This window comes from Rattus rattus, chromosome 6 (genome assembly GCF_011064425.1).
Source record: "Rattus rattus isolate New Zealand chromosome 6, Rrattus_CSIRO_v1, whole genome shotgun sequence".
NCBI lineage: Eukaryota > Metazoa > Chordata > Mammalia > Rodentia > Muridae > Rattus > Rattus rattus.
In genome coordinates, this window is record NC_046159.1 from 82,947,401 (window position 1) to 82,969,742 (window position 22,342).

At 41.7% G+C, this 22,342-nt stretch overlaps 1 protein-coding gene across 1 annotated transcript in view; it reads left to right on the plus strand.

Annotated features, from left to right (window-relative positions):
* Fam13a (family with sequence similarity 13 member A) overlaps positions 1–21,762 on the plus strand; it is a 56,937-nt gene extending 35,175 nt beyond the window's left edge. Inside the window, exons 8-17 of the mRNA XM_032907245.1 lie at positions 1,219–1,423; positions 1,905–2,043; positions 2,817–2,898; positions 3,718–3,938; positions 4,588–4,671; positions 11,526–11,621; positions 13,444–13,527; positions 17,162–17,358; positions 18,096–18,197; positions 21,456–21,762. Of these exons, the coding sequence (XP_032763136.1) occupies positions 1,219–1,423; positions 1,905–2,043; positions 2,817–2,898; positions 3,718–3,938; positions 4,588–4,671; positions 11,526–11,621; positions 13,444–13,527; positions 17,162–17,358; positions 18,096–18,197; positions 21,456–21,582 (1,337 nt within the window). The 3' untranslated portion in view covers positions 21,583–21,762. The remainder of the gene's footprint in view (positions 1–1,218; positions 1,424–1,904; positions 2,044–2,816; positions 2,899–3,717; positions 3,939–4,587; positions 4,672–11,525; positions 11,622–13,443; positions 13,528–17,161; positions 17,359–18,095; positions 18,198–21,455) is intronic.
* The last annotated feature ends 580 nt before the right edge of the window (positions 21,763–22,342 follow it).

The following is a 22,342-nucleotide window of genomic DNA, read 5'->3' on the forward strand; positions in this document are numbered from 1 at the left end:
TGAAGCTTTCCTTCGTGTTTATTTGTTTTCTCTGGTGAGGGGGTGTTGCACCTGTGTCACAGTGAATTCGTGGAGCTGAGGTGTTGGATCTCTCCTTCCCACATGCGAGTTTCAGACACCAAGTTCAGGTCATCAGACTTGGTGACAGGGGCCTTTACCCGCTGAACCACTTGCCATCCCAATACTTGTTGTTATTTTCCAACTAAGGAATGGAGCATTTTGTCAGCCACCGTATGGTTGCTGGGAATTGAACTCAGGACCTCTAGAAGAGCAGTCAGTGCTCTTAACCACTGAGCCATCACTCCAGTCCCAGGAATGGAGTATTTTGAAATGTGGCTCGTGATAAATAGAAATAAACACCACCTTCTTGCCTCATAAAATAAAAGGTCAGGATTTTATGCTTCTCTCCCCCCTCTGGCTGATTATCTAAAAATAATTTGTGTGGGTTTGGCATCTATAAGGCTCCTTTTCCTCTCTTCATAATTTATGTGTGCTCCCTCCACCTGCTCTTGGGAAGCTTCCGAAATTACAAGTGCAAAGCACAGTCAGAAGCTAATCCTGTGTACTAGGCAGAGAGCACAGTCAGAAGCATGCTAATCCTGTGTACTAGGCAGAGAGCACAGTTAGAAGAAGCATGTTAATCCTGTGTACTAGGCAGAGAGTCATGCACAGTCAGAAGCAAGCTAATCTTGTATACTAGGCAGAGAGACGCAGGGAGAATCATGCTAGTCCTGTATGCTGGGCAAAGGCACAGGGAGAAGTCTTACTAGATGACCCACACAGAGGTTGTACACCCTTAGTAAATAGGATCTCACAGGTCTAACATGGCTCCTTAGTTGTCAGAACAGTCATAATGCTATTTGCATGCGCCCTTCCCCCAAATACTCATGACTGGAAAGTGGTGCTGCTGTTTGGAAAGATTTCTATCACTTCCCTATTGGAGAAACTGGAATTATACACAATTGCATATGTATCTTCCAGGGTATTCCTTGAGACAGCCCTAGCAAATTTTGGTTTGAAATCAAGTGAGACTAGAGATAAAATTAGGTGGTGGCAATGAGATACAGTGGTGATTTCAGTTAGACAGAGTGTCTACTTTGGACGTTAGATATGAAGGAAGAAACCACCCAATGGGCAATGACCTTAAACATTCAGGAAACCAGGGTGATGATGCCTTCAAGAACAGTGTTAACCTGTTGAACCACATCTCTTTTCCAGAACCCATCCCTTCCTGGCAGCAAGAGAATGCAGAATCTGATGAAGCCCGCCTCTCCCCACAGGCTGGGCGCCTGATTCACCAGCTTCTGGATGAGGACAGTGACCCCATGCTGTCCCCCAGGTTCTATGCCTATGGGCAGAGCAGGCAGTACCTAGATGACACAGAAGTGCCTCCTTCTCCCCCCAATTCCCATTCTTTCATGAGGTATGTTCTGTGTTCTTAATAAGCAACTGTACCAGACCCTTAGCATCAGAATAGAGAGACACTGATGGCTAGCCCAATTAGTAAAAAACTTAAGTTGTGTTATTTGTGGGGAGCCAAACCTAACATTCTCCATCCTAGTTTGCAGGCTGTGTTGGAGTTTCCACTTGAGCTGTGGCCCAACTGTGGATCTCATTTTGAATTCCAGTTAGCACCTCCTTCCTAAAGTCAAATTTAGGCTTGGAGTCCATCTCAGGTTCTTTTGGTATTGTTAGTGGAAGTGAGAGAAACACAGACTTATTTATTTAATAAGTGGCATATACAGAATTCAGACGCACTCAGCAAATGCACCTATCCCTTGGTTTTTATCAGAGGGGAGGGGATGTTTTCACTCCTCTGGGCCATATACTCTCTTATCCTAAAGGACCTCCCCATAGTTATTGGTCATTCAGGGGGCAGCTAATCCAGACCATGCTCTTTGCAGGCGGCGAAGCTCCTCCCTTGGGTCCTACGATGATGAGCAAGAGGACCTGACGCCTGTGCAGCTCACCAGAAGGATCCAGACCCTTAAAAAGAAGATTCGGAAGTTTGAGGATAGGTTTGAAGAAGAGAGGAAATACAGAGTGAGTTCTCCATAGGATCTTCTCACCCCATATACCCTTCAGCTTGTAGAGTTGTAGGTTTCAACCTGTGGGTCTCGTAACAGATACACTACATATCTGATATTTACATTATATTTCGTAACAGTAGCAAAGTTATAGTTATGACATAACAAAATAATTTTATGGTTGAGGGGTCACCATAAGATGAGGAGCTGTATTAAAGGGTCACAGCATTAGGAAGGTTGAGAAGCACTGATTAAGGGGATACCAGAAGCCAATTAAAGAAGGGAGTTTTACTTATTGGACTAAAATTTGATTGAAGATTATCTTCTCCAGTTTCCTCTATGCTGTTTTTTTTTTTCCATTGTTGGCTGGGTCTTAGTTTCCCAAGCCAGTGGCAAGAAGGCATTTTACATGGTAGCTGCGATATTAGCCATGAACTCTTTCACTTCCTGCTTCATTAGCTGAAACATAAAAATAACAGAAAAGGGGATGTGGACCCCACAGATGTCCATGATCATAAGGATCCAGTATTTTGCCCTTAAGAGTATTGGCATGAGTATCACAGATAAGCAGTAAAATATTTACTCTAGGGGACTGGAGAGATGGCTCCGTGGTTAAGAGCACCATCTGTTCTTCCAAAGGACCTGGGTTCAATTCCCAGTACCCACACGGCAGCTTACAACTGTCTGTAACTCCAGTTCAAGGGATCTAGTACACTCACACCAATGCACATAAACTAAAGTTAAATAAATCATTTTAAAAATTATTTACTCTAGACTTTCTTTTCCCAGCCCTCCCACAGTGACAAGGCAGCCAACCCTGAGGTTCTGAAGTGGACAAATGACTTGGCCAAATTCCGGAAACAGCTTAAAGGTAAGTAAAGTTGTGAACTTACTGACTAGCTTGTGTGCAATAAACCAGGAGCCAAGTCCCTTGTGTCCTGCTGAGTGTCACCAGAGTGTCACCATCTGGGCTTCCCAGGCCCAGAGACACTTCCCAGTTCATCCAGTTCTTTTGGGAACTCCATCCCAAGACTTTGGAGAGTCTTGTATCACAGGACAATCAGATTAGATATGAAATAAATTCCTCAACATGTCTGTATTTCTGCAGACTCCTAGAAAGAAGGTTTCATGTTAGTACTTCTTCTACCCATTTATTCTAAAGTTTCACTTGCTGGAGTGTTAGGAGGGATTTCCTCAGAGACAAATCTGAAAGGGCTAGGCTCCTTCCTCTTGAACAGCTTTTTGTATTTAGAGATAGTCACAGAAACAACTAGACGAAACGAAAATGGAGTGTGCAGTATATTGGATGAAAAGCAGTGGGTCAGTGTCTGATTTTAGATCATATGTATGCATTTATACATATGTATGCACCTCTATATGTATGCACCTCTATACACCTTGAAATGTTTCTGCCCACTTCTGACATCAGATCCTAGGCTAACTCGAAAGTCAGGTGCTAAAGGCTAGCATTTCCCAGGAATTCGAGTTTGGGGAATATTTTTGAAGATCTAGAAACAGTCTATTACAGTTTGGTTTATGTAATGGTCCAAGGAATTCCATTTACACTATAATTCAGTTCTCTCTGGGAAAAAGAAAAGGACATGACTAAGTAGTTATTGACAGGACAAATAAATCTGGGTTCAGCATACCTCAGTCTCATGTATCTATGTTTACAAATCTAATTGCCTAGAAACAAAATTAAAGATCTCTGAAGAGGACCTCACCCCCAGGACACGGCAACGAAGCAATACACTCCCCAAGAGTTTCGGTTCCCAGCTAGAAAAAGAAGATGAGAAGAAGCAAGAACTGGTGGATAAAGCCATCAGGCCCAGCGTTGAAGCTACACTGGAAGGGATACTAAGGAAGCTCCAAGAGAAGCGAATGGAATCCAGCCGCCCTGAGGACATTAAGGTGGGATGCCTTTAGAGAGCCTGAGGGAATTCCCCTCAGTTCAGTCAACACAGTAAAAGCACAGGCCATACAGATTGGTGTGATACCTTTGCCACACTAGTTTTTCCAGCCAGGAGACACGCTGCTCTGCTGTCTCCTAGCATTACACTAAGCCCGGTGAAAAGGGGGAAGAGGACAAGGAATATGAACCCCTCCAAACACAATGATACCTTTTAAAGCTTCCCACACATGTAGAGAGGCCTATGAAAGGGGCAGTGTTTTAGCTGTAGATACTCTGGTTTCTGACTACTGACTGAAAGCAGATTGCTCTGTTGACTCTGTTGTAAAATGAACTTATTGAAATTAATAGATGACTTTGACCCTCTGAGTAGAGATGGCATACAAACCTTTAGGAGTGTGTGGCCTGTAGCTGCAGTGTTTCTGGGTCCATTAAGCTCAACCTATGTCTTCAGTGTTTCTTTCTTGCCATGTGGGTGTTTCAGGTAGCGCTGTCATCTGCACTATGAGCTCTGGGGGGAGGTCATGAGGCTCTCATTGCTATGTGAACTATGAACAGAGCATCTTAAGCCTTCCTTTACATGAGCTTGACTACTTAAAGAAGTTGGGATGTGCACAAAATGGTTTCCTCATGTTCCCTTTCTTACTACAGGATATGACCAAGGACCAGATTGCTAATGAGAAAGTGGCTCTGCAAAAAGCCCTGCTCTACTACGAAAGTATCCACGGGCGGCCGGTATGTGTTACATCAAACTGTCTCATTGGAGCCAGTTGTCTGGTTTTGGAAAGGTTCTACAATTTAGTTTTCCTCCAGGAACTAGGGTCCCTAATACATGCTCTATTCTCTAGTACAAGAAAGGAAGCTTAATGTATATTCACAGCATATCTCAGTGGTTGAAGGCATGACCAATAGACCTTGATCATAACTGAGTTCCAACAAAAGTTAGTCTGCAACTAAACTTGCTAGTGTCCTATTGAAAGAGAAGAGAAGGGGAGGGGAGATCTTGTATAGAGTTCATAAATTAATAAAGTGGGGAAACCTCCTGCCCAAGTCTGTCCCCATAAGCTATAGTTGACTCTAGCCTTCCACAGGCATAGTATAAAAGGACTACGCTTGAATGATGGATCATTAAACAGTCACTCTGCACTTCAGGACACAGCCAGCATTTATAAAGGACTTCTAGTAGTGTGTAGAATCCATGTTATGAAGTGCAAAATGTAGCTGTGCCTTCTTATCAAACTAGTAAGCACCTGAGGTGGTTTGGTATTTGACAAGCACGCGTTGGGCATTTCTTGATAGCTTTCGGGAAGCCTGTAGTAAGACAGGGTGCTTTCTGCACTTGAGGAACCTACCCATTCTGGCTACCTATTACTCTTCTTGTCTCCTGTTCAGATAGTTGGCAAGAAAAAAAATGTCACCAAAACAGCAATTGCTACAGGCAGGTATAAGGAAACATGAAATGAAGACTCACCAATTTTTATAAAGCCCCCCCAAATACAGGGCTTTCCCACTGTGTTGTAACTACTTGTTTAATGAATTAATGGGCTGAATTTAATCCTTTCTTATAAATGATATGCTCTTCAATGTAGAAGCTCCCAGAAGGAGATATAAAACGCCTTTTAAATAAGACACAGTATGAAACGGGGTTCTTTGGGGCTAGGCAAACACTCCTCCAAACTCACTCCGATCATAGGTTTTGTGGGGTGAGGATTCTGGGTATTGTTTACTTAATAGTGAGCCCAATTCTCAGTGGCTGCACAAACCCTGTCATATAGTTTAAGCTCAGAGAAAAGTCACAAATGGCTTCCTTTAGTCCTTCCTCCCTCCTCCCCCCCCCTCTCTATTTCTCTCGTCTTTGAAAAATTTTGCCCCTGGTGCTGATTCATTTTCCTGGACTGTTCCTGCAATGGAAAAGTACTAGAACTCTGGGATAATGTTCATATGTCAGCCAAGTTTTGTTTCAGATTTTTTTAAGGCACTGAACCAAATAGTAAGTGCTCCAGAGTTCAAAGATTGTGAAATTTGGTCTTTCTGTACTGGAGTATTCAGGATTGGGAGAGGCAGAGCTGAACTGTTGTGAACAGAGAAGAGCCCCTTTGCCACAGAAGCTTGGGATTCTAAGTGTAGACTGTGTGGCCACCAGGGTGCTGCTGTGACCCTGTTTCCCCCTTTGCACAGTTCTTCCCTTCACATGGGTTCTACTTGGAATATGGACAGACTCCTTCTAGGCTTCCTGGCCTGTGCCTCCCTCCTGAGAGAGCCATGTTCCAAGTGATCAGACTTCACTGCTGGCTCCCTGGGTTGTGTGGTGAAGGTTTGGGGTTTGTTGTTGTGTTTTTATTTTTTGGTTTTGGATTTTTGGTTTTGGGGTGTGTGTGTGTGTGTGTGTGTGTGTGTGGGTGTGTGTCTTTAAGTTGGGAAGATTTTTTTTTAATCTGTACTTTGCTACATGGTGCAGACAATGTGTGCTTGAGAACTGTGAGGACTCAGCTTGGCAGACCTGGGGCTGCTTAAGTTACCACTTGAACTCTTGGTACTTGGTTGATAGATATCTGTGATGAGTTGCTATGGCAGTAAAAAGAGATTAGAGACACACAGAGATGCTCAGACATATATTGATGTGTAAGCTCAAAACAGAGGAAGTAAATGGCAGCTTTGGGCAGCATAGTAAATGACAGGTCTCACTGCCACTACAATCACGTGTTCTCCCTCCTGCTTGTTTGACAATAGATGATTATGGTAGGGCAAAGAGTGCGCTCTTTTTACCTGTGTGTTATTAAGACTACAAAGTATTAGTCTTTGTCTTGCCTTATTCCCTCTCAGACAGATCAAGATTTAAGCATCTCACAGGGGAGAGAACAAATTGAGAAACAGATATCAATGTCATTTGTCGCCAATCTCAGGTCTTTCTGCCTTTCTCTAAGACACAATGCTCTAACCTCTTCAGGAGAAAAGCAAACTTCCCTTGATAGCCAGTCTGAAAATCAAACTAAACTTTTTTGGAACTGTACTGTAATTAACCCCAAACCATAAAATCTATTAGACAAAAAAATCATATACTGCCAATAATAAGCTATCATTCCAAGTCTCTTTATCTCATGAACTAAATGTTCAGAACTCATGAGTTTTTCTAAGTCTGCAGATTCCAATTTAACAGGCCATTGACCATCATGATCATAGCTAAACAGTCATGTGCTACAGTTCTCAGCCAAGCTGTTTGCTTTAATCGAGCCCTCGGTTCACAGACATGTGTGACATACAATAACAAGTGGGCTCATCATTCTCTGCGAGCTACTATTAAAGTGTATTTTCTTCGACAAGAGTGTTGAAAGTCTTTAAAAATGTCACAGAAAGAATATGACAAATAGTTGAAGGCCCCGGTATCACCATTCGTAATACATCACCATTCGTAATAAACGTGCAGGGGGAGAGAATAGGTTGCCTGACCTGTGCTTCTGCCTTCTTCTTTCCCATGCTGACACATTTTAGTTCTGTGTTTCAAAACCATGTTGACTAACACAGCATTAAGTATAGCCAAGTTCACGTTTAAATTACATATCCACTTATAAACACTCTCCTCCGGTTAGCTGTTGCCTTGGATTTTCTGATCGTTACACAAACATTCTACTATTCTTAACTTATAAAAGAGTTGCCATTTTTCTAAATTAATGGGCCCAGAGTGCAGCATTTCAAATAACCCATCATCACACTGCCAGGTCCAGCTTCATTCAGGTCCGATGTTTCTGTGAATAGAAAGAAACCTGGGCTGGGAGTCAGTACATCCACTTCTCATCTAAGCTCTCTTGCCTTGGGAAATCGCTACTCTCTCAGTGTTTTAGCCCCTAAAGAATAAGGCTTGTCTAGCTCTTGGAGTCTATGGCTTTGATTTTGTCTTTATCATCAAAGTAAATATGTCACTGGGTTTGTCATTCCTTTACATCCAGGTAACATCAATCAAATTGAAGAAAAGTTTCACTGGAGGCTAAGAAAAAAAAAAAACCTCATGATATAAAGGCAGACACTCGGGGTTGTCCAATCTGGGCTTTATGATTTCTACCCAGGGTTTGCCTCTATTTAATATGAATAATTATTGGATAGTGCCCCCTTCTTGAGTTTTAAAATAGTATCTCACTATTTTATTTTGAGTAATCAAAAGCGGGGTAGTAAGTGACAGCAGAAGCGTCTCTGTGTCACAGTGAAGACCACAGTAGGGATGCTGCTGTATCCCTGATCTTCCTGGCTCATATGTATGGGGGGTTTTGTTTGTTTGTTTGTTTTGTTTTGACACAGGGTTTCACTAGGGAACCCTGGATATTGCTATGTTGACCAGGCTGGCCTTGAACTCAAAAAGGTCTACCTGCCTCCACCTCGCCTCTGCCACTACCTCGAGTTCTGGAATATAAAGGCATCTAAAAAATACATCAATAAGAACCCCATTTCCACACACTCCAAAGCCATTGAGTACTCCCAATTGAAAGTAAGGTTTGGAAGGAGGGGAGCAAGGGTTTTGGAGAGATAGTATATACATGTTTGGCTGAAGGTAGTTTTCAAGTAACTATGAATCAACTACTTTCTAAACTAACTTCGTCAGCTTAACCATCAGAAAGTGTCACCCAGAGGACCCTGATGGCTTGTTTGTTCAGTTATACATGTTTAGAATGTGGTGAATGAGCCATAAATTCATGTGCCAAATGGCTCACCGGAATGCCCTTACCAGCAGCCAGAACTGCTATATTAGCTATTATGATAAGAGTGTGGTAGTAATAGTAATATCTTTTGTTTCATGTGAAATGACTTCTGAGTCACCTTGCTGTCCCACCAGCCATTTTTAATGAAAGTAACCAATTGTAAATGAAGTGATCATCCTTAAAATCCCATTTCGTATGACACATCCTAAAAGCAGAAGCATTGCAGTCATCCTTAGAACTACTATAATGGAGATGAATGGAAAGATTCATGCCAGCAGCAGAAGGCAGTACCCTATTAGCTTGTAAAAGTTATCCATAGTGATTTACAGTTGATCATGTTGAGAAAGGCAGAGGCCAAAGCCAGACAGGACAACATATTTGTATAATCCAGAACTGTCTTTGAAGGTGAATCTTCCAAAAAAAAAAAACTTTGAGAGAAATGGTAAAGCCACATATCTTACACCATTTGCTACCTGAAAAATTCTTGCTTTCTCGTTCATGGAATGGGAATGGAGTACAAAAGCCCAACAACCAGTCTAAAAAGATACCTTACCTTATTGTGCACTAAAGTGACCAAAGGAAATGCATGCATACCTATCTGTGGGGCTTACCTAGATAGGTTTGAAATATTCATTCTCTAACATTGCAAATATGTATAGAATGTTTGCATTGGATGAGGTACTCAGGATATGAAAATATAAGCCCCTGAGTTCAACAGGTTATATTGTAAATCAGAAGATACATATGTGAATATTTATGATACAATGTAAAAGTGTGTGAAATTACAAAGCATTATAAACACAGGGTGTGCTGTCCTAGTGTTTCTATTGCAGTGATAAATATCAGGACCAAAAGCAATTTGGGGAGGAAGTGGTTTATTTCATCTTATAGCTTATAGTCCATCATGAAGGGAAGCACAGCAGGAACCTAGAGGCAGGAGCTGATGCAGAGACCATGAAGACTTGCTCATCATGAATTACTTAGCCAAGTTTCTTTCTTCTTCTTTTTTTCTTTTTTTTCTCTAACCTAGCCTACTTTCTTTTTTTTTTTTTTAAGATTTATTCATTTATTATATATAAGTACACTGTAGCTGTCTTCAGATACACCAGAAGAGGGCATCGGATCTCTTTTCAGGTGGTTGTGAGCCACCATGTGGTTGCTGAGAATTGAACTCATGACCTCTGGAAGAGCAGTCGGGTGCTCTTAACCGCTGAGCCATCTCTCCAGGTCCCTAGCCTACTTTCTTATAGCACCAAGGACCACTAGCCCAGGGGTGATGTTACCCGCAACAAATTGACCATCTGTATTAGTTAGGGTTTTATTTCTGTGAAGAGACACCGTGACCATGGCAACTCTTATAAAGGAAAACATCTAGTTGGGGCTGGCTTACAGTTCAGAGGTTTAGACCATTACTGTCATGGCGGGAAGCATTGCATCATGCTTGCAGAACATGGTGCTGGAAAGATAGCTAAGATTTCTACATCTGGATCCATAAGCAACAGGAAGCGGAATGTCACACGAGGCCTTGCTTGAGCGTCTGAGACCTCAAAGCCCAGTGACATATTTTCTCCAACAAGGCTATACTTCCTGATGCTATGAGAGCATCTAAGAGCCATTCCTTTCATATCCCCATAACTGCCCACACTAGTCATCAAGAAAATGCAGCACGGGCTTGCTCACAGACCAATCTGATGGGAGTATTTTCTCAACTGAGGTTCTCTCTCCCAAAATGACTGTAGTTTATGTCAAACAGACATAAAACTAGCCACTACAGGCGGTGATGTGGAGGACAGGATCACTTTCAAGTTGGAGCACAAGGAAAAAGAGCTGTGCCGAGCTGGCTTCTGATCTGCCACTTCTAAAGAAGAGAGAGCGTCTCTTTAGTGCAGGGAATCATACAGAATTAGCAATGAGATGACCTAGTCTATCTCTGGAGTTTGAAGTACAGTGGGGAGGGGAGACATCATGAATGACAAAGGATTTCCAATCCTGTACAAGGAAACTGTACTGAATTCCTTCCTGCTGCTTAGAGATTTTGAGCAGTGTACCAGACGAAGATAATGAGGCTGAATCATCCAACGGTTTCCAGAAACAAATGTTCCTGGAATACTCTCTGTCTGCCAGAATCCTAAGAGGGAACAGTTTCATGTGGAAGAAATTCATCCAAACAAGTTGATTGCAGTACCATGTGATAAGCATTACAATCATAATAGAAACATTGCCTCATCCTTTTCAGCCTCCTTTCCGTGGAATTACAAATCATGGGAGTCAAGTCTCCTTCTACTCTATGGGGTCTGGATAGCTAGCTCAGGTCATCAGGCTTGGCAAATAGGCAACTTTACCTGCTGAGTCCTCCCACGTTAAAGTGTTTTTCATTTGTTTGGGGGTGGAAGGTCATTTTAAATTTCATTTACTTATTTTTATGTGTATGGGTATTTTGCCTGCATGTATGCTTATGTACTATGTGGATTCCTGGAGTCCATAGAAGTCAAAAGAGGGCATTGGATCACCTGCAGCTGGTTACAATAGGAATGCTAGGAATTGTGTCCAGATCCTCTAATGTGCAGTCAGTGTTTTAAATCAATGAGCCATCTCCACTCCCACCCATACCCTTAGTTTTAAATAGCAGTTTTAGAGTTACCAAGTGGGCTAAGGACATAGCACATTATTCAGGTCTAGAAGAAAGTATACTAGTAGGGTGATTTCCACTGGTCCGAGGTGTATATCTGCAGTGTCTTTATTAATTGACTAAATATTATTATCAGTTTAAATAAGTTTTGTAAATTGTACCACCATCTCTTGTGTGTTCCCGTGGGCCACAAAAACCTGGAGTATGCTGGGAACAGTGGACAGCATGACCCCTGGAACCAGCTTCTCACTTGTTCTGTTCTTGTTTTTCAGGTGACAAAGACTGAGCGTCAGATTATGAAGCCACTATATGATCGGTACCGACTGGTCAAACAGATCCTGTCCCGGGCCAGCACTGTCCCCATCATTGTGAGTACATTCTTCCCTTTCTGTTGGCAACCCCTGGTTATGCTACGAGCACTTGTCCTTGTTAGGTTTCAACTACAGCTATGATGAACACATGACCAAAAAAAGCAACTTGGGGAAGAAAGGGTTCATTTTCAGTTCATAGTTTATAGTGTGCTTTGAAGCGAAGTTGGGCAAGGGACTCTAGGGAGAAACCTGGAGGCAGGATTTGGTACAGAGGCCATGGTAGAACATTACTTATTGACATGTTTTTCATTACTTATTTAACTTGCTTTCTTATACAACCCAAGATCAACTGCTGAAGAGTAGCATTTCCCACAATGGACTAGGCTCTCTCATGTCAATCAAAAAAATGCCTCACAGATATGCTCCAGGCCAATCTAAAGAGATAGTTTCTCAGTTGAGGCTTCCTCCTCTCAGGTGACTCTAAATTGTGTCAAGTTGACAAAAACTCACCAACCCACGGCCTTACCATTACCATACTCATCATTGTGAGTATAACCTCCCCTTTCTTTTGGAAGAGCCCCGACTATGCTAATAGGATCCTAACCTGCATTCTCATCGAAGATTAGGTTGTAGTAGTTGCACTAGTCATTCATATCCATGCCTCATGGCTTGAGGAATGACTTGATCATATATACATTCCTCGGGCACACACAAGGCCAACACCTAAACCCATTCCTTAGAGACAGAGCTCAAGGTGTAAGGCTGGATCTTCTGTGGGTGCTTCAGTCCAAAGAGTTCCTCTCTGGTGCTGTTTATAGTCTCTCCCCACTCCCTAAGACTGCTCCCTAAGAAGTTGACCCAAGGAGGACCCTGTAAGTGAGAAGGCCCTGATTTGGAGGCTATGAGAGTGGAGAGAGAGGAAGTGGCAAGAAGTTGGGGAAGCCAGTGGTTGGGAAGCTGCCTGGCCATGCCTCACATCCTTGGGATATAATTGCTGTTAGCATCTGGATTTCATCTTGTCAAGGGGAATAACAGTTTTGTCTCTGGTTGTAGGCAGTATTTTAACACTGACAGACCTCTACCTACAGCCCACGAATTTCCTTCCTGGACTAGATCTAGTTAGGATGTTAGTGCCTGTTCATCTCTGAGAGAAGCATTTAGCTCTCTCATCCTTGCTGCTGTCACAACCTGGATGTGATATCACTCCTGGGACATTTACTCTCTCTAGTTGCCACTCTTACCAAGCACTTCACTAAATCTTACGGTTCATTTCTTCATTTCCAGTCCTAGAGTATGCACCTTCATTTTTCACACTTCTTTTAATAGTGGCCTGATTTTTACGAATGAGAGACAATCCAGAGACTCTAGGCAGGGGTGATTAAAGAATGTTTCCCTTCTGCAAATTTCCTGCAGAACAGCCTAGTAAATCAAATGAGTTAATGTAAGGAGTCATTGTCTTCTTCCACCACTTAGGAACACTCAGAGTTCCTAAATAGGGTGAACACAGAACAGATAAGTTCATTAATCTTTACATGTTCGTTTGACCTTGAGCTACTTTATTTTGCTCATGTAGATGCTGGGTGTAGGGAGGAGGGTGTGGGGATCAGTGCTTTCCTTAGGAGATTCCCGAGAGCTTGATTAAATAAAAAAGAAGAAAAGAAGAAAAAAAACCCTTGTGCCTTCTTACTCTGTCCTCTGATTTGCAGGAGAGAAAAAGAACTTTTACTGTGTTAGGTTTTCTTGGAAGCTTTTAGTGGGAAATGATTATAAAATGTAGTTAAAATACAGTAGTAAGTATTGACATGGTCAAAGAGACCGAGAGCTATAAGGCCAGGGAAAAGGGTTCACAACATAACCTATTTGCTAACTCTTGTCATAGGGTTCCCCTTCCAGCAAACGGAGAAGCCCTTCGCTGCAGCCAATTATTGAGGGTGAAACTGCTTCCTTCTTCAAGGAGATAAAGGTGAAGAGCTTTGTGCTAACACTTCCTCACTGACCCCCCTTGTCACCCTATGTGACAGCCCTCCTTGGGTAGCAGTTCTAGTAGTGTTTCGTACAAATCAGTAACTACCTGAGCCAGCTGTGAGCAGTCACATCATATGCCTCTTATAGCCTTATAGCCAATTCCCTTCCGTTCCGTGTTTACTTGTTCTGTTTTGCTTTTCCTTTGAGATTCATTTGTTTCACACCTCACCTTGTTTTGTTTTGTTTTGTAAAATCATGACTACTTTTTAGGAGTTATCTGGAGCTAAAGAGAAAAGTTAAACCCAAAGCAGAAGAAAGTTTTAAGAGCCCTGTCGTCTTTCTGTGACATTCTAAGCTGATAGTGGTCATTTAGTCCCCAGAGTTAGGAATGATTATCTCAGAAAAACCTATTGAGGGCGAGCATTTGAAAGCCTCATTCTCTTGCCTGAGGTAAGATAAACCACACTACAATATCCAATTTTAATGTATCAGACAGACTGTGCTTGATAATCACATCACTAAATAGAATCTGAATTATGAGTGCAACACTGGACTACAAGGGCTAGTGTGCTATATTATGTCTTATAAAATTACACCTATTTTCTTACAATAGGCTTTGATATCAGTGAAAGGCAACAAGCTTTGTCTGTCTGGTAGTTTTACAGATGAACTGAATGTTGATAATTGAAGAAATTTGGGTAGTTTGTATATGAAAATTAGCATGCTTCTCTCAGCAGCATGTAATAGACTTATTACCAGGTAAAAACATGCTCTTGAATACGTGCAAGATGTGACACTTAGTAATTGCCTCATTAGATGAATGTAGATATCATAATGATGCTTTTCTTGGATGACGACATTCTACCCATTCTTATTCTTTGCCAGTCTTTTTAGAAGAATTTTTTTTCTTTTTGCTGTGGCTTATTGCCCACTGGCTCTCATCATGGTCAAAATTACAAGTAATTTTGCCATGGTTACACTACTTTTGTAAATACTGCTGTCATTTGGTTCATTTTGCTCTAATAGGACAGGGTTATTAACACGCTCTTGATATGTGCTAGCACAGTAGTTCTAATACAATTCACAATTTTGTGTGTTTGGAGATTAAAAGAAAAGACCAAGTCTAAATGGCTTCTTTAAAATGTATCCCCCATTCTACTTGCTTATGCAAGGACACTAGCTTGTATGAAATAGATCTAGTTTGAATTCTGAAGGTTCTGAAGGCCTTCAGCCCCAAATAAGCCCAGAGAACCCTCTAAAACACAGTGGAATAGGATTCTGCTCTCAAGACCACAACTTTCAGAGCAGTGGGAGGGTGAGGCTGCATATTCCCTGAGCTGAGACTCAAAGGCAGCCTAGCAGTTTCCTAACCAGCTTCCATAACAAAGTAGAATACAATTAACTAATTACATAGCATGTATTTTTAGAATGGGTTAGTTTGATAAATGTAAAATAATAATGTAGCTAGTATAGCTCACTACATTCTACACACACACACACACACACACACACACACACACACTTGGCTTTGCCCCCTGGAAAGCCAGGGAGCACACATATGGTTTCTTCCCTTTATAGCTCTTTACACGTCTATAGTCATATGCTGCCCCACTCCCAACCCTGCTCCTTGCTTTAGAAACCTTTTCTCCAAGCTCCTACTCTGCCTTTCAGAATGTGGGTTTCAGGCTCTTCTTCAGCCACCAGCTCTGCTGAAAATGCACAGATCAGTTTATCTGTTTCTCTCCAGAGCTAGTTTTATCCTAGTATGTTTCAGCCAGGACAGTAGACAGAGCCAGGCCTCACTTTACTTGATGGCACAGGTCCTTTCAATTCTCCAAATCCTTGCCCATGTGACTGTCAATCGACAGCCAGATTAGTTTAAACTTTCATGTTGGCATTGTAGCAGGGTAACTGCTGTGGGATGTTTCCTAGCACTCCTGGCCTCTACCCACCACTTCCTGCCACCCCCTCTTTAGTTGTGATAGCCCTAAACGTCTCGAGATATGGCAGACACCTAGGGTATATTATCACCCCATTGAGACCTACTATTGAGACCTACTGTCCATGACCCACCTCTATGATTTCCACTGTGCTGAGGGATCATGTGATCCCCTGATGCTTTTCTGTGGATTCCTTATTGGCTATCTGTCCCGTGTTTTGTTTTTTGGTTTTTGGTTTTTTTTTTTTTTATTTCCCCCTTTTCTTAGCTTACTTGTAGAACCCTGAACTTCCCAGCTGTTTTTTATACTGCTAGCAAGCTATATGAAATAAGCTAAATACGGATTCATATCCCAGCAAACTAAATATCCTTATCTACTCAGTGACAGATGCATGTGGCCAATACACCCTTTCTATCATCGTCTAAGTGACTAATAACGTTAATTGGTGGTTTCAGGAAAACAGCCCACTCTGTACTTTTCCCTTCATCATTTTAGCATCATGGCTGAAATTTTGATAATCACCTTTCCTTTTAATGGATCTTTTCACCTTGTCCTTTATCAAAATCCAGATATAACATTAGTCCTGTAAAGGAAAGGAAGCTAGTTTATGAAGGAGCCAGCACTAGGGAATTGGTCACTGGTCCTTCCCCAACTGCTGTATCTTGTCTATGCATTCTTTTGGGACTATACTCAGTATCTATCATTTATGATCTTATTTCACATCTATGCTTGGTATTTCATTTTCCCCGTGATTTTCCAAGGCCAATGAGAGTAGTTCTATTAGGTTCATCTGACAAAAGTTTCATAGCGCTTCCTATTCTTTCCAGACATTGGAATGTAATTAGGAAGACTTCAGAGATTTTATTTTTATTTTATCTATTTACCATAATGCATATCTATGCACCGTGTATATCAGTGTCTTTGGAGGCCAGAGAGGGCACAAGGTCTTGGGGGACTTGTTACCGATGCGTGTGAGCTGATATGTGGGGACTAGGAATTGAACCTGGGTCCTCTGGAAGAGCAGCCAATCCTCTTATCCACTGAGCCATCTCTCCAGCCCATTAGCAGAACTTTTAAACAATGAAATCTTACGTTCTTATTTGTAGCTTTCTTTAGTATCATTTGCCACCTGTAAAATGTTCATTCACAACTTTCTTTTAAATCTGAATTGCTGCACCGTTCATCGGGTTTGTTGAGAAGCGGCAGTATGCAGGCCGAAGCTCTGCCTGGGCTTCGAGTCTGTTCTCCCTCATCTTCTCCATGCAGGGGAGAAGGAGGAGGCGGGGCTAAGAGTTGTTGCCTGCCAGCTGTGTCTCGCCAAGTTCCAGTTGTACGCTACCTCAATTAAGTTTTATAAAAAAGGCATTGGTGGGAAGTCTTACTTCTACTTATAAACCGAAACTTTAAAATTATTTGCTTGAAAATCAACTGTTGTCTGAAGTTTTAAAGTAATTTAAATTGAGAAGAACACTGAAGCACTGTTTCCTTGGGCTGAGCAGAGATTAAAGATGTAAAGCAGCTGAGGTAGGAAGTGCCTCCTGGCTTGGTCCAGCTTTGCCTTCTGTACTTTCTCTTGCTGCCATCATTTTAATAAAAGAGAAGAGAAAGCATGTGAATCTGGTTTATTGTGCTTATAATGGGAGCATTCTCCAAGATATGCTCAGAGTCTTACTGGGGTTGCCATGTCTCCAGGAACAAGAGGAGGGATCAGAAGATGACAGCTCCACAAAGCCCGACTTCACTGTCGCTCTGAAAACAGACAGCAGTGCACATTGCTTTCTGGACCAACTTGAAGATGATGCCGATGGATTTATTTCACCAATGGATGACAAAATGCCATCGAAATGCAGCCAGGACTCAGGCCTTTCAAACCTCCACTCTGCTTCAATGTATGTTGTTTGGGCCATGGCATTAAAGTGGTTTAGTTCAAATAACAGTGTGAGGGTTGGTTTGGCCAAAAAAGCCACAAGTGACTTACCTAGGGTATGTGTGTACAGGGAAAATAATGATTTAAACTAATGAAAGGCCTAGTGGCTAAAGCAGAAGGGTAAGTACGCTTGAGGCCAGCCTGGGCTAGAGGGAATTCTAGATCAGTGTAGAGCTATAGAGTACTGGGAATGGGGTGAGGATGGGGGTGGTCAGGGGACACTAGAGAGGGAGAGGGAGATGGAGAGAGAGAGAGTGAAGAAAGGAAGAGAGGGAGGAGATGAGAAAGAGAGGGAGAAAGTGCAACGTGTTCATCAGTTTTCTCATATATCTTAATCCCAGATTACTTGAGGAAGTTTTGAGATCTTGCCTGAACAAGCATGAGGTCTCTGAATGACGGTGTGGCTCTGTCAACCACAGCTCAGTTAATCCTGAGTAACAAATATCACTTTGCTCTTTCTGAGAAATATATGACAAGGCACCCTGGGCTTCATAAACACCTCATAATTCATAAGTAGCAAAATCCCCTAGGAGCCCCTAGAGCCTCACCTGCTTTCACCGTATGGGCAGTCAAGAGAAAGCACCCACAGTGACTTCTAAATTGTTTTGTTTTCTTTCTCCACAACTCCTATCAAATCACTTGCTATTTACATGTAAAACAATCCGATTTAATTTTTTTTTAATTTGCCTTTCTTCTTAGACCTGAACTCTTGGAATACCTTCAGGAAATAAGAGAAGAAAAGAAAATGATTCGAAAGAAACTTCATGATTTTGAAGACAATTTTTTCAGACAAAATGGGAGGTATGTATTTCCTTGTTCCTCATTCCTTATTCCACATGCCCTGCCCTCTGTTTCTGCTCCATCTGTGGGACATTGGCTACATTCTCCTTCTAGGTCCTCTGGTTTATGCCTCAGAGATTTTCAATGAGACCATGTATATAGATAGATAGAGATTATAGATGAAGATGATAGAGATAGAGATATAGACATTTAAGAAGACATTCTTCTCATACAGTGTCCATGACCTATACCGAGTCTGCCAATATGCAAAACTAACCTGTCACATTAAATTCTCAGCTAAAATGAATAACTTAGAACCGAGTTTCAAATTGACAGCATTGAGTTTCTTCTCAGGAAGCAAGAGGGAGAAAAATGATACTAGGAGATTTAATGACAGTTAAAAATCCAAAGTTGGACTGGGGATATGGCTCAGCTTGTACAAAGTCCTAGGTTCACACACATAAAACTAAAATAGCTAAGATGCTAGCAACCAAGTCTGAATGAAAACCATGTATGAAAAGCAGTGGTACCTAAATGTGTATTTTATACCTAAATGTGTATTTATAACTACATGTGTTTGCATTTCCCCCCTCTACACACCCACAGACTATTGAGAAAATTTTTCTGAGAAGACAACAGAAATAATTCCTAAAATAATAACTAATGAAAGAGTTAATTTAATATTGTTACAGTGTTGGTTTGATGTTTCTGTCCATATGCCTTTCATTTTCACATTATTCTCACATACTGTGCATAGAATTCTACACATGAACCATATACTGTGGAGCGTGAAGAAGGCTTAAGAAAGTCTAAATTGTGTTGGTGCCACCTTGATGGAAGAAAAAAAAAGACTGTCTTGGAGTGGCTTAAACCAAGAGTGAGCATAACTTTGAATTCTCCACTCCTCCCCTTATGACAGGCTTTGTTCTATGTTTGTTGAATAGCCCAGAAAATCTGGCATCAGAAAGGGACGCAGATTCACTCGTCTTAATTGATTTTTCATCAGAGTTTACCAGGGAAAAATTTACTCTATGAACCCTAATGACCCAGAATAGCACTCAAATCCACAAACAAATGTTATTATACCCACAGATTGATGCCAGCATTTATGGTGGATACTTCTTTTCCTTAAGTTTGCTTTCAACCTATTGGCCTCTTTCAGTAAATGATTCCCATCACACACACACACACACACACACACACACACACACACACACACACACACACACACACACAAATTCCGAGATAGGGAACATATAATTTAAGGCTAAAGCTATGCCTTTGGCTTATTGTGTAAAAGCTAAGTGGGAACTGCAAGGCACAGTTAGCTTAATGACATTGTTTTCTTAAGGAGAAGTCAAACTTAAAAACAGACCGAATTCACAGTAGGGAACCAGATTGAGAACAGTTTTAAATGGCCTCAGAGCACACTATTAACTTGGTTGCAAATCTGGCCAAAGTCCAGCTTCTGAAGGCTAGAAGCATTTTTAGAAAAAGCTATTTCCACAATGAATGGTAGAAATTGACCAATCATCACTCAAGTTTAGAACAACGAGGACCAAATAACATTATAGCATCTTGAGAATGAGAAGCCCCTCCCAGAACATGATGGTGACTGGGTAGAGATATTTTTCTTAGGCCTCATTCCTGCTTCTTCTAAAGAGCTACTTAGAATCCTTCACCAAAGCAAGGCAGACATGAATAAAATCAGTTTCATTTGTTCATAAAGCCTCCCACTGCTCCTCTTGCCCATTATTTTTCTCTGTTATGAAGAGAAAAGGAAGCAGGCATTGGAATGCTTGCTACATGTATTCCATAGGGACCACTAGTTTGGAGAGATGATATTTCTTGGTCTGCTCTGCCTGCTCTGACTACATCATATATACAAGAATATAGACAGTAGATCCTTGTGGTCAAGCTGTTGTGAGAGTTGAGTTAGATCATGGCTATAAAGTACTGTGGGCCTCACGAAAGCTTTATACTAGTACTACTGCATATAAGTTTGCATATAAAATTACCGAGCAAACTACAAAGACTTAGCACCATGTGACCAGTTCACAAAAGCACATTTCAAAGTGTGCTTCACATTTCAAAAGCAAGTATTTAAGTAGGACTATGAACTCTTCTTGAAATATTTACAAATTGTGGGTGTGTTGATTGCTGATTGGAAATTTGATTGGGTGAGCAGTTAAGAGCACTTGCTGCCCTTGCAGAGGACTCGGGTCTGGTTCCCACATGGCAGCTCATAATCATCCATAATTCCAGCTATAGGAGATACAACTTCCTCTTCTGGCCTCTGTGGGTACTGAGCATGCAGGTGGGTACACTTGTGCATATACGTATGCAGGCAAAACACATGCATATAAAATTAAAAATCAATAAAACTTAGATAATTTAATGGTTCATTTGATGAAAGATACAACATTAAGGAAATATTAAGAATTGTGTGGTTTAGAGGGGTTGGGGATTTAGCTCAGTGGTAGAGCGCTTGCCTAGCAAGCGCAAGGCCCTGGGTTCAGTGTTCAGCTCTAAAAAAAAGAAAAAAAAAAGAATTGTGTGGTTTAGTTTCATGTCAACTTTTTACAAGCTAGAGTCATTTGAGATGAGAGAACCTCAGTTGAGAAAATGCTGCCACCAAACCTATAAACATGCTTGCATTTTCTTGATTGATGGGTGGTACGGGAGGGCTCTAGCTCAATATGGGCATGCTGCCCCTAGCCTAGTGGTTCTGGTTATAAGATACCAGTTGAGCAAGCCAAGAGAAGCAAGTTACTAAGTTCAACCCTCCATGGTTAGCCTCTTCAGTTCCTGCCTCCCTATTCCTGCCTTTAGTCCCTAGCCTGACTTCCCTTCATGATGGACTGAAATAAAACCTTTCTTCTCCAAGTTGCTTTAGGTCATAGTATTTTATCACATCAATAGAAATCCTAAGTAATCCCCAAGTAAATCAAGAATGAAATATTTTTTGTTTATGCTGAATAAAATATTACTGTGAAATGATACTTTAAAATCAATAGACAATCTCTGCATTTCTTAGTCATTTGTGAGGTCCTAGTAGATCCTAGATTAACTTTATAGGCCCCCACGTTTCATGGCACCTCCAGAAAAGAACCACTTTGCACTTGTCTGAATCTAGCCTCAGATACCAAGAACCAAATTATCAACACTGATTTTAGACTGATAGAATATGTAGTTTCCAGATGATAATCCCTGATGCATAGTATCCTTCAGAACCGGCAGAACGTGATCCTCAGTTTCTCTTTTCTTTGTTTCCTCTAGAAATGTCCAGAAGGAAGACCGTACTCCAATGGCTGAAGAATACAATGAATATAAACACATAAAGGCGAAGCTACGTTTGCTGGAGGTGCTCATCAGCAAAAGAGACGCTGATTCCAAATCCATGTGAAAGGCTGGTGGTGTGGCTGACAGTTCTCCCAGGAAAGAACAGCTCTGGAAGGCAGCCTTGGAGCTGTACTTACAAAGCAGGCAATCCCCTGCCTCTGACCAATCAGATTGTCTCCGGCTTCCATTGCCTGCCTTAGAAACTGCCTGCATGGAAGATGCCAGTGTGTCCTGACTACAGGATTTTATAATAGGGGAGTCAAGACTCCTACACATGTCAACACACACTGCAGTAGGAACTTCCCTGACATGAGCAGCGATTAGACACCATCAGACTCAGCAGATAACCTGCTCTTCCTCCCTGACAACTGAGAAACACGAGGCCATTCTACAACTGTGACAGACACAAGCTCAGGACTTCCCTTGCAGAACCTGCTTGTTGTAGAGGTCTGTGTTCGCCCTGGACCCCACCACATGGGTGACCATGCATCGGCACACTATTTGCTGCCTTGGCCATTTCCCAAGCTGTACCAACTCCCGCAAATCCATTTCTCGTTAGCTCTCAGGTAGATGGAAGCTGCATGCACCCAGTGGCAGGGCAGATATTTCATTGATTCGATCTGTCAGCTGACAGACTTTAAGTCCCTGCCTCATACCTGTGTATGCTGAGGACAGAGTGACAACACAAATAGCTATGCAGATGGCATTTTAAAATCAGGTGACAGCAGAAGAGCCTGAAAACTCTTCAAGACACTGACTGCACTTTCCAGTCTCAGGCATGGATGTCGAATCCAAAATGAGGCTGGTGTTCCTATGATAACCTG